A 12,975-nucleotide genomic window follows, 5' to 3' on the forward strand; every position below is an offset into this window, starting at 1 on the left:
CCACACAGTGGGGATGGCTGCTAGCTTAGACGGGGTCCTGCAACAAAATGGTGTAGTGTGGAATGTGCCTGTTCAGGGTTCCAGCCAACCAACCAGCTAGCAAGATCCTTGAGGATACTTCCATTTCATCTTCTCTTGTTTTCTGCTCCTGCAAAAGGCAGTCAGCATTTTGTTTCCTCAATCCTTATTGGACTGTTTGGATTCCTCTCCTTAGGGTTCTCCCCACTCCTGTGCCTCCTTCAAACCAAGCCTGCTGATCCTTTTGTAGATGGATATTGCAGTTTTGGCTACCTAAAATGTCCATGCGTGGAGAAAGATTTCTCAGTTAGTATGCAGAGTGGCTTTAAAAAGGAGACTAATGAATGAGTGGTCTCTCGTTGGTTATGAATCACGATGGCTGTGTGGAAATTCCAGGTTTGATGTTTTGGAGTTTTGTAGATGCAGAAGTAGGTCACCAGGTGAGGCAGAGCCACTAGGCTTCCTGGCAAGTGGGTCACAGTTGCTTACTGGAAAGCAGAGGCAGTGAGGTGGAAGGCGATTGGCACAGTGCGCATGCACTGGCAGAAATCCTGGGTTGGCTCTGCCAGTGCGTTTGCACCATGCTGACATCCACAACACCTCTCCCTCTCAATGAGCAACAGCAACACACCAGGCAATCAGGTGCGGTGAACCTTTGGCCTTCTACTTTTGGATGAACTGCAACTCCCACCAGACCCAGCAAACATAACCAGTGTCCAGGGATAATGGAAGTTGTAGTTCAGTGACATCTGGAGGGTCAAAGATTGACCAGAACTTGCTCAGATGTATACCTGAAGGAGTGTCTCCACCCCCATTGTTCTGCCCGGACACTGATGTCCAGCGCCGAGGGCCTTCTGGCGGTTCCCTCACTGCGAGAAGCAAAGCTACAGGGAACCAGGCAGAGGGCCTTCTCGGTAGTGGCACCCGCCCTGTGGAACGCCCTCCCTTCAGATGTCAAGGAGATAAACAACTACCTGACATTTAGAAAACATCTGAAGGCAGCCCTGTTCAGGGAAGTTTTAAATGTGTGACATTTTAATCTTTGTTGGAAGCACCCCAAAGTGGCTGGGGAAACCCAGCCAGATGGGCGGGGTACAAAGAATAAATTATTATTATTATTAATATTGATGGAGCATCATCCCTCGTGGAAATGGTGGGCCTCACTCGGCCTTTTCTGGATTTTGCCAGTCTGCTTATCAGCTGTCTATCATAGCTTGATGGATATTAAAATGACTCAGTGAATGCTTCATTTCTGCCCAATATCCTGCAGTGGTGGTGCAAGCAAGTACCTCTTCCACACTGTGAACTTCAGACTTTCTGGTGGAGTTCTAGGACAGAGCTGTTTTGGGCAAAGTGATGCCACCCTACAGAAAGATTGCCTGAAATTTATGTGCTTAGTGCCTTCTTGGAGTTTCTTCTCTGCTTGATGAGGTCAATCAGAAGGTGGGCAATATAGGAATACTATGCTGTATACAGTACTCAGTCAGGCCATTGACCTCCATCTGACCCAGTATTGTGAAAACTGGATGGCAACTCATGTCACGAGACATGGATCTCTCCTGGGCCTATCTAGAGATAATATTGTGGAATTAAACCTGGTAACATTTGCACTTGAAGCATATCCTCAAAGGAGGAGGTGAGAATCAAGAATGGGGGAGAACAGCAGCAGTTAAATTTTAGGCTCAGGCATTTAAAATGCTGTACAAAGCTCTGGGATGATTAATGGATTTCTCTCACATGACTATTGTGGGGATGACTGCAAAGCAGCAGTGATATGGAAAGAGGGACTAAAAAGAGAGAATATACAACTCAGGTTCAGGGATGCCAACTTGAATAAAATATTTGGAGGCCCAGGTAAGCCCCACCCTCTGAGTGTCCCTATTTTCCAGGGACAATACCCTGTTTTAGAGATGATGTCCTGGTTTCTGATTTCATCCTAGAATGTCCCACTTAGGATGTCCCTATTTTCATTGGAGAAATGCTGGAGGGTATGGAGTTATCTGACCCCCGAGCCATCTGAAGGTAATTCTGTATAGGGAAGTGTTTTTTTTTTAAAAAAAGTTTAATGTTTTATTAGGTTTTTATATATGTTGGAAGCTGCCCAAAGCGGCAACCCAGTAAGATGCATGGGGTATAAATAGTAAAATAATCATTATGGAATGGGAAGTCCCTAATTTCATCCGAGAAATGTTGGAGGGTATGCTTGCATAGCTGATCACATGTGGTACATGCACAGCATTTGAATGGCAATGCCCATCAACTTTGGGGGAAGCCCCCACGGCCCCTAGGAGTTGGCTCCTGTGCTCAGGTTCTTCACTCTTCATCACTGCTTTATGTTGCACCAATCCTAACTGTCTTGTGCAGTGCAACCCTACATATGGCTTACCCCCAGGTAAGGGTCTAGAAATGCAGCTTAGACACTGTTCTGCAAGGCACTCTGTTCCTGCAAATATTACTAATGTTGCAGAGAATAAAGTCAGACTTGAGGCCTGTATATTTTCAATTGAAGTAGTTTCATAGCTTATAGAACTTATAGTACTTCAGTTTCACCCCTTAGCCATTTCTCTTCAGTTTCAGTTTCCTGTAGGAAGTTTGTTCTTTGTATTTTAGGTATACTGGTACTTTTAATGGAACTCAGTAGGAGGCTGGGTGCAGATGTGTGCAACTGTGGCACACATACCGGTACACCCCTCAACTATTTCTCTTCATAATTTAATTTAACCCCCCCCCCCACCGCTTGTCCGCTATTTTTTGGAAGCAGACCTGGCAACCCTATGAATGGCAACAGCTTGGACAATTACATTGATGGGAAAAAGTGAGACACAAGGTGAAATAGTGTAGTGATTTTTAAAAGACAAAAGGGAAGTTTCAAGTGACATGGCATTTTTTAATTAAAATACATAGTGCGAAAGGAACAGAACTAGCAACCACCAGCAACGCATGGCTTCCTGTGGAATGACTATACAGTGGAACCTCGGTTTATGAACACCTCGGTTTATGAATTTTCGGTTTATGAACGCCGCGGACCCATCTGGAACGGATTAATTCACTTTCCATTACTTTTAATGGGAAAGTTCGCTTCAGTTTATGAACGCTTCAGTTTATGAACAGACTTCTGGAACCAATTACACCCATGTTTCAGTTTATGAACGCTTCAGTTTAAGTACTTCGCGGACCCGTCTGGAACGGATTAATCCACTTTCCATTACTTTCAATGGAAAAGTTCGCTTCAGTTTATGAATGGTTACTCCGCGGACCGTCTGGAACGGATTAATCCACTTTCCATTACTTTCAATGGGAAAGTTCGCTTCAGTTTATGAACGCTTCAGTTTATGAACAGACTTCCGGAACCAATTGTGTTCATAAACCGAGGTACCACTGTACTGTAAAGATGACACTGTCAATCCAAAAGGAGAATTCTGGTCATAAGAGCAACAGATGCTTTACAGTAAAACAGATGCACTCAATGCTCTGAACTACGTGTTACCCTCATCTTCTGGATGTTATACGTTGTTTTGTTCTTGTCACAAAAGCAAATTACTACCGTATACTTCTTTAAAAGAATAGACTCATTTTAAGGGAGCCTCCCCTGAAAAAAAAATCCAGTCCCCAATTGATCTATAGCTAGTGGAGGCAGCCTGTTTCCTTAGAAGGAAGCAGACATGAATCATTGCAGCAAAGAGCAGCAGGCTGATTAATTTCTCAGTCCATTATTGACAAAGGCATTATTGGTTATGATGATCTCAGATAAGACACTGTATTCCTTCCACTTGGGGGACATAACTGAAATGATCTCATTGGTCTGGCACAGACACAAAATGTTATTTGTGGGTTGCTGAGGACAACAACAGAGGCAGGAGACATTAGATGGAGAAGAGCCTCCATCCAAATGGCAAGAGGTGAATCTACTGTGTGACTTTGCAAGGCTGATGTCTAAACCCTGTTAGCACACAGATTCCCCCTTGCAAAAACCAGTACAATGTTTGTTAGTCATTTAGCAACCAATGAGGAAATGGAAACAACACACATTTACTCTTTACATTATACTCATACATTTTCCCCAGACCTGTCTCGTATGAAATATATTTTAACAGCATGTCAGAAAATGGCCCAAAATGAGATGGAAGAGGAGTCTGAAGAGAGGCAGAGCAGGGCAGGGAGTGTGGAACACCTGCTAGGTTTTGGGGAACTAAGCCCTGTGCACCTTGTCTTACCTTCTTCCCCATCAGCTAGCCTGTTACCTTGGATGTTGTGGGAAGACACTATTTTGCTGGCAGTGTTGCAGTAAGGCTGTTAGTTGGTCATCTTCTCTACAGACAGCAAAATGTATTGAAACAGCTCTGAGATGGAAAGGTGTGCATGAATATCCAGGCATCCTAGAGGGTATCTATGGTATTAACTGGGATTTGAATTTGGATCTTTCCAATCCTAGACTGACCCTGTATACTCTATGTTGGGGTAGTGAATCTGGTGCTCTTGAGAAGATGTTGCTTATCAGACCCCAGCCACACACTGCCCGTGGTCAGGAATTACGGTATAGAAGTTCCAACATCTGGAGGGCACCATGATCCAGAGACCAATAAATTTAATAAACAATAACAACTAATTAGGGTGTCTTTTAGCTGTTGAGCCTTCTAGTTGCCTGTAGAAACAGAAAACCGAGTCAAGGGTGGGTGCTCATGAAGGGTGTAAAATGGTGACACCCATGCGTAATAGTCGCAGGATGCAGCTTGTGAACTTGGTGATGTCTTTTCAGAGATACCAATTTTTGACTTAAGGGTTGATACTCATTTCTCCCTGGACAAAGTGTTGTTACTGGTAGCAGGGTGTGTGCTGCATAGAAAGAAGCAAGCCTAAGAAGTTACCCGTACTCTCATCCCTCTAAAGCAGGGGTGGCCAACTCCCAAGAGACTGCGATCTACTCAGAGTTTAAAACTGGCAGTGATTTACCCCCTTTTTGGGGATTCAGGTTAAAGTTGAGTTTTTTCAGGGAGGAGGTAAAATGTTGAGCTTTTTTTTTTACTTCCTGTCTGCTGCGCTGGCGAGAGGGCGCAGAAGCCTCAGCTCCAAGGCTTCTGGCTACTGCGGAGGGGGGGGGGAAATCCGCGGGGGCGCGCAGATCCCCGTTAAACCCCGGGTTGAGCTTCCCGGGGGCAAAAGCCTGGCGCTGCTCCAAAAACGCAACTCCTCCGCTGCCCAGGGAGCTCGGCAGAGTCCCTGAGAGTCAGCGGGGTGGCAGTTGTGGGAGCCATTTTGGGCATTACATCACCTCCAGCGGCGAAGCCGTGAGCCTTCATCCAGTTAGCGGCGGATGCCTTCCGAAAAGAAAACGATTTGAAAAAACTCCACGTGAGTAAAAAACTCTGATTGGCATTATTGAGCAAAGAATTGGACACGGTGGGAGATTCCAAAATTCGGAAGTCGGTCTCCTACATTGCTTTGTAACGACGCAGTAATCTGATCCCTAACAGGGGAACGAGAAGAAGCAACCAATTTGCCAGAAAGTAGGTGTTTAAAAAACCCCCAGGAGACTGGATCTCGGTTCCTGGAGTGATCAGTAAATGGATTTAGTATTTTTATTGGAAACATGATGGGACTATGTTATTTAGTTGGATTAACGGTATAACCAGAACTGGACTTAAAATGGCTCTCACTATGGAAATTGACTCCTGCTACATCCGGTCTTCTTATCTTTTGCTTTCCCACGGGATTTGAGAGGCAAGGACAATGGCAGTCCCAGCATTAACACAAGACTTTTATTATCAAAAGATCTATTTGGAACTCTTGAATATTAAAGATGAGCTGGCTAAGAATAATATGCAATGGAAACAAATCAATAAAAGACTTGATGAGCTAAGCAACAACACGAATAATGATGAGGGAAGAGAAGAATACAACTTTAAGGACTTAGAGGAAGAATCACATACGCTAGACAACATGGATAATTCAGAAGAATTTCAAAACTGCAAAGAAGAGGAAAAAGAAGGATGGCAAAATGCTCCACAAGTGGGAGATGTGGACTTGAAAAATGAACTCCTCAATTGTGAACCAGGGGTGTTTCCTGCACACCCAGTGAGAGAGGGAGGGCAGGGAAACCGCTGGGGAAAAAAAAATGGAAACAGCAAGAAAAGTGGGGAAGCAACAGGTTGGTTTTAAAAGGTATGGTTGGAAGTTTGCGGAAAGGGTAGGAGTGGGATGAAAAGTTATAATTAGGTGTTTTTAGGTTGGATTGATTGGAAGTCCGACACTGGTATGACTTAAGGAATTTGCTGAGATATCTGGGTAAACTGAGTCCAGGGAAAGGGGGGGACAAATGATTTTTAAGATAGTATTTCATTTTTGGTAAAAATTTAAGTTGGGGAAATATTAATTAGAATATATGTATATTAAAAATTAGGTTTTTAAGATAAAATTGAAAGGTGGTAATTTGAGAGGAAATGTTAATTGATTTTAAAATAATTGGTATTTTGTGAAAACTGCTCTATAAGGATTGAAATAAGAAACCAATGAGGGGGGAACCGGGGGAGTCCAAATGAATTAAGAATGATATAAGATTATTAGATATTTTTATTCTTTTTGTAGCTGTTTCTTTTTTGTATTTTTGTATTGTTTTTCTGGTTTTTTCTCCCTCTTTTTTTCTTTTTTCTTCTTTTTTGTGCTTATTTTTCTTTTTTGTATTTTATGTGTAAAATGAATAAAGATGATTTTTAAAAAAATGTTGAGCTTTTTTTAGGGGAGCCACAGTTTGGTGGGAGCCAGTGATCTACTGCAGATGTCCAGTGATCTACCGGTAGATCAAGTTCTACCTGTTGGACATGCCTGCTCTAAAACTTGAGCCAGTTGTCTCCTTTTTGTACAGTCCTCAGGAAATGTAGAACTGCCCAGAAATAGTCTTTCTGTTCTGGTTTTTTTTTTTTAATGCTATAGACTTGATTTAACAGGGAGGAAGTCCTTCTTTATCATTTTCAGCCATAATCACTAGTCATAACCATTAATCATTCACTTAAAGTGCTTTAGCTCTTCCCTGGAACTAAGTTGTCAGAAAAAGCCAGCCACTAGAGGGAATAGCCTGTTGTCTTTGTCCATGGAGTTTTCTTAGCAGGGACAGGGCCGTCTTAAGGTCCTTGGGCGCCCTGGTGCTGGGATCCCTCGGGCACGCGCCCCCCCACTCTTAAAAAAAAGAAAAGAAGGAAAACTCTTACCCGGTGTGCCGGGTGGCAGGAGCCTCACGGCAGCCCCCGCACCTCACAGCGGGGCCGCGCTGTGCCGGAGGCCGCTGGATAAGCAACCCAGAAAAAAGAGGTGCTGCTGAGGCGCGACAGGAGCTGCTCGCGGCCGGGCCGCCTCCGAGTGTCGCGGGCCATTTCCGTGGCCCACCTGCCGAGCTCCGTGCGCCGGCCAGACACGCAGCTGGGTGAGTGCAGGATGCGGCCGTCGGGGTTTCTTCCCGCCAACAGGGCGCTGCGTTTCATTGGTAGATGAGCTGACATGTGGCGTCGCCTCTACCAATGAAACGCAGCGCCAGGGTGAGGGATGACCCTGGCGCTGCAGAGCGGAACAGGGTCCTAGTGCCCCTGTTCCGCTCGCTTACCTCCCTGCTCTCCCGGCGCGGCTGGTGGAGGAAAAAGGGAGGCTGCCGCAAAGCTCCCGCACTTGCTGGGGCGCCCCTCAGCGCCCCCCTGATCGCCCAGGCGCCATGGTGCATTGCGCCACTGGAGTCAATGGGCGAGCCGGGCCTGAGCAGGGATACTGGAGTGGCTTGCCAGTTCCTTCTCCAGGTGGATCACGTTTAGTCAAAACTCTCCACTATGATCTGTCCACCTTGGGTGGCCCTGCATGGCATAGCTCATAGCTTCTCTGAGTTATTCAAGCCCCTTCGCCACGACAAGGCATTGATCCATGAAGGGATGTGAGAGCTGGACCATAAAGAAGGCTAATTGCCAAAGAATTGATGCTTTTGAATTATGGTGCTGGAGGAGACTCTTGAGAGTCCCATGGACTGCAAGAAGATCAAACCTATCCATTCTGAAGGAAATCAGCCCTGAGTGCTCACTGGAAGGACAGATCGTGAAGCTGAGGCTCCAATACTCTGGCCACCTCATGAGAAGAGAAGAATTCTTGGAAAAGACCCTGATGTTGGGAAAGATTGAGGGCACAAGGAGAAGGGGACGACAGAGGACAAGATGGTTGGACAGTGTTCTCGAAGCTACGAACATGAGTTTAACCAAACTGCGGGAGGCAGTGGAAGACAGGAGTGCCTGGCGTGCTATGGTCCATGGGGTCACGAAGAGTCGGACACAACTAAACGACTAAACAACAACAACAACAACAGAGGGAATAGCAGGAGACTGACCCTTCCAGAACCCAGGATGTGTTCTGAATCAGTCAGGACTTGAGATGACTTATATCTACTTTCAAAGCCACTTGCTTAATTTTGTGCATTGTAATTCAGTCTAAGCTGCTTTCAGATTTACCTGGCAAAATTACAATAATATATATGGACCACCAGGTTCTTTGTTAGAATTTTGTAAAACTGTTTTGTAAAAACATACAGTAACAACAACATTCTATTGGCAGAACTTGAGCGATATCTGTAAAATATAAAAAGTGAAATCAAGAAAAGAGAGGAAAAATTCTAGTGTAAAGTCGATATAAACTAACTTGTGGGTAATAACAACAACAACAAAAACCAGATATGATGGTGAAGGGTTGGAAGTTTTGTTTATTCATGGAAGTGGAATACATCTTGAGATATGATTTTGGTATGTATAATTTCAGTTTTGAGAATTTGGTTTGGTTTGATGTATTTTGTTATATATTTTATTTGTTTGTTTACATTTGGAAAGATCTGATGTAAATAACTTTTAAATCCTTATTCGAAATAAAGGTATTTTAAATATTAAAAAAAAAAGAATTTTGTAAAACTGCAGTGAGCTTATTTCCTCTACACTTTCTCAAGGGACTCGGGGCTCATCCATATTAGTTTTATACCACAATTTCAGGCACAGGTTTGCACTTTAAAGTTCTGTGTCAGAGTGTGGACTTTTTCTGTCCTGGCACTTTTCTCTGGAAAACCCAATTGCTGTTTGCTCCAGTTCAATGGTAAAACACAGGGTCTCCAAGGAAAAGCACCATGAAAAAACTCCATTAAAATATAGCAGACCCGCCACTTACTACCACAAATTAATAATGCGGTGGATCCGCTCCTGCTATCTGCCCCCAATTAAATATAGTGCACCCACCTCATGGTATACCAATTACACAAATTTCTACAATTTACCACAGGGGTTGGTTGTGTGAGGGGAAAATGTAATGATTTAGAGTCCCAGGCAGGAGCTGATCAACAAACAAGTTAACCAAAAAAGTTTATCAAACAAAGTGGGTCAGGAAATGCATCCCTAAACAGGTATTTAAAAAGGTAAAGGAACCCCGACAGTTAAGTCCAGTCGTAGATGACTCTGTGGTTGCAGCGCTCATCTCGCTTCACAGATGAGCCGGCGGGAGCCGAGGGAGCCAGCGTTTGTCCACAGACAGTTTTCCGGGTCGTGGCCAGTATGACTAAGCCTCTTCGGGCACAACAGAACACCGAAACCAGAGCAGTGCATAGAAACGCCATTTGCCTTCCCACCGGAGTGGTACCTATTTATCTACTTGTACTTTTTTGGCGTGCTTTCGAACTGCTAGGTTGGCAGGAGCTGGGACCGAGCAACGGGAGCTCACCCCATTGCAGGGATTCGAATTGCCGACCTTCTAATAGGCAAGCCCAAGGCTCAGTGGTTTAGACCACAGCGCCACCCGCATCAAAATAATAATAATAATATATCCAATATTCATTACCAGAGCCCCTGCCCTACCATTAGACAGAGTGTGGCCAGTAATGTAGTGGAAATTCAGCCTTTCCTCTTCTTAGATTATATAACCATCTTATATGGAATAATAATAATAATAATAATAATAATAATAATAATAATAATAATAATAATAGATGTATTGCAATGATCAGTGCAGCTCTCCAGATGTTGCCTTCCAGCTGTAACTGCTATTTTCTGTCCATGTTCGTGGGCAAATGATTTGGAGTATGCTACTCCAATATCTTCTTTTGGAATGACTTAAGTTGCATTTTCCATGAGACTTCGTTGCATGGAGGAGATGATGGAGGGCAAGGGAAGGCTGACCAGTGTGGTCCACATGGCCTACCCTGTGTCCCTAAGCTAGCCTGCTGTCCACAGGTGAGATGGAGGATGCTCTCCTGACTCAATAAGCTTTAATTTCCAGTCTGGTTTGCTTTTCCCTGTACAAGGGAATGAAAGGCAGGTGCCCTGTTCATAATTTGTTGTCAAAGGATTGGGACATTTGCTCACTGTGTCTGGATGAAGGGTCAGTTCCATTCTCAGGATCCAGAATCATAAAATTAAAACAAAAATCTCAAAACCGTACCATAAAAAGAATAAATATTTTGTATTCTTCTTTTCCATTGTATGTAGCTGATACTTTGACAGCCCAAAATCGCAACCAGGAAAGGACTTCCAGCAATGGAATTTTCTCTCGGGGAACTTCCACCTCAGGTAACAACCTATTATTATTTTCCAGTAGGGCTATTTTCTCATGTCTGCTGTTTCTACCAGTAGTGATGACAGCACAAGATTAATCTTGTGCCAAGGGAGTTTACACTCTAAAATATTCCAGTTATTGAGAGGAGGAAGATAAGGCTGAGGAACACCTTGTGTTTTTCTTTTGCCCTGTAGGAGTCTTCTTGTCACTCATTCCAGGAGAAGCCTGTACCTTGTCATGTATTGATTGAGTTGCATTCTTCAGCCCGGGCAAGTGCACTTGGTAGCTCTGCTGATAAGATTGTGTAGGCAAAACCGAAACAACAAGTGTTGCTGGTGACTTAAAAAGAGGCACGTAGCAAAATTCTCAAGGCTGCAATTCACGCATCCTTTAAGCTGGGGCTAGGCACATTCCCACCCTCTCCTCCTCCTCTCTTAATAAATGCAGAAAAACCAGATTTATTACCTGGATTCTTGCTGGCACTGACATGAATCAGACCCCAGCTTTTGCACCTCTTACCCTGTACTAGAGAACCCGGGTGGCAGCGGGAGGGTTCAGCAGCCTGAGACACCTACGGGAACATCTGCACCACACAAAGGAAGCACATGACTTACCCCCAAAAGTCACGGAGACCGCCATTTACCCACACAAGTCCACCAATCCCAGTGTCCTTAACAAACTACAGATTCCACAATTCTTTGTGGGGACAAATGTGCTTTATACATGTGTTGGTTGTGCTTGGATATATGGCGCAAATCTGCTCTAAGGCTACATATGCACCATACACTTAAAGTACATGATGTCCCCCCCCCCCAAAAAAAAATATTCCAGGAAGTGTAGTTTAAGGGTGCTGAGAATGATGGCTCTGCAAGGGGTAAACTACAGCTCCCAGGATTCTTTGGGGGAAGTAATGTGCTTTAAATACACACAGTGCTTTTCTTCTAGAAAAAAAGGTGCCAGTATTGTGTAGTGTTGAGAACCCCCAGAAAAAAATTGTGTGTTCAGACCCAGAGACTCCCCCCCCCTAAATAAATTCACACTTGACTCAAATTTTAGTTTTAGTTTTTGGCAGAATTTAGGCCACAACTTTATTGATTACAGAAAGCGAGTGGTTGCATAGGCTCTGGTTCGACTAGCTCCCTGCACCCTTGCAGGTAGTGCTGACCCTGGGCACCAGCAGGGGTCAGCCAAGGGTGAACACCTGGATAGGTGAAAAGCTGGGAACAGACTATGTCTGCCACCCAGATGTCCCCCTCAGGGGGACTAAGGCACGGGCACAACCCCCTCTCGGGGGTTGACCAAACCATTTGAGTCCCTGGATTACTTTAACGGAATATCCTTCACATAGGGATGGCAAGAGCATTCCCCCATCCCTATCACCTGAACCAGTGCCTATCCACAACCTTACAAGTTGTGACGATTTGCAATGCGGGAGGTGAAACCCAAATGGCAACAGCCAATCAGCCAAGTGGGGGAAATTCCTGCCATGCCCTGTCCCAACGACAGACGACACACGACGGCATAGCAAGGTCAAGCACAACAAAGCCCTAAAAGTAGGGAGAGTGTGTTCCGAACGCACAAGCTGAAAGAGAAGCTCTGGGTCATGTGCATGGGTATATATAGGTCCCTCGATCCGTTTGGACAGCACCCCATTGGCCAGATTGAACCCAACATCGAGGGACCTACCAATCGGGTGTTGTGGCTGACCAATCTGACCCACCCTCAACACAGGATGTCAGTCTCCAGGTCTCACCACAACACGTGCCCTCCTTTAGGGAGGACAAGATATACCACTGAGTATACAGTATGTGCAGCCTAAGTCTTGGCAGCATGGCCTACAGGAAACAGTGTATTTTAAAAATAAACCTGGTCTGGTTGAACTGGAGGCTACTCCTACCTGAGCCCATGCTTGCCTGCCTTACTTACAAGCATTCCAGAGGGTGGCACTGTGTCTCATTTTAACATCAGCGTTGCCCTTTGTAGAACGCGGCTGAGTTAGGAAGATAGGAGCACAACTAGAACTAGTTGGCGCCACCTGTTGCTGGTTCTACCTGACGTTGGGCTCCCTGTCTTCCACCCACCCAGTCCCAATGGACACTAGCCGCTGCCGTTTGGTTGCATGTTGGGTATCGAGCTGTTTCAGTTGCTTATCAGGCCAAAGGGGCCCAGCCCAGGAAATGCTAGACGAGCTGATTTGTGCTCATTGTGTCACCTAGCCCAAGGTTACATTTAGGGAAGTTCTGCTGTTTATTTCTCAACTTCCTGTACAGGTTTCCTGTACTGTAGTGGGTGTTTGGTGGGCTGCTGCCTTCTTGCACTGTTTTGTGGGCTTCTGGGAAGCATCTGATTGGCCAGTGGTGGAAACAGGATGCTGGACTGAAGTGGTCCCTTGCTCTGACCCAGCAG

The 12,975-nt window shown here is 45.0% G+C and overlaps 1 protein-coding gene across 1 annotated transcript in view; it reads left to right on the forward strand.

Moving 5' to 3' along the window:
* The window catches only part of EMB (embigin), a 34,225-nt gene that overhangs the window by 3,217 nt on the left and 18,033 nt on the right, over positions 1 to 12,975 (forward strand). The window contains exon 2 of the mRNA XM_035100730.3: positions 10,503 to 10,583. Within this exon, the coding sequence (XP_034956621.3) occupies positions 10,503 to 10,583 (81 nt within the window). The remainder of the gene's footprint in view (positions 1 to 10,502; positions 10,584 to 12,975) is intronic.

The sequence above is a fragment of the Zootoca vivipara genome, chromosome 10 (assembly GCF_965207765.1).
Source record: "Zootoca vivipara chromosome 10, rZooViv2.hap1.1, whole genome shotgun sequence".
NCBI lineage: Eukaryota > Metazoa > Chordata > Lepidosauria > Squamata > Lacertidae > Zootoca > Zootoca vivipara.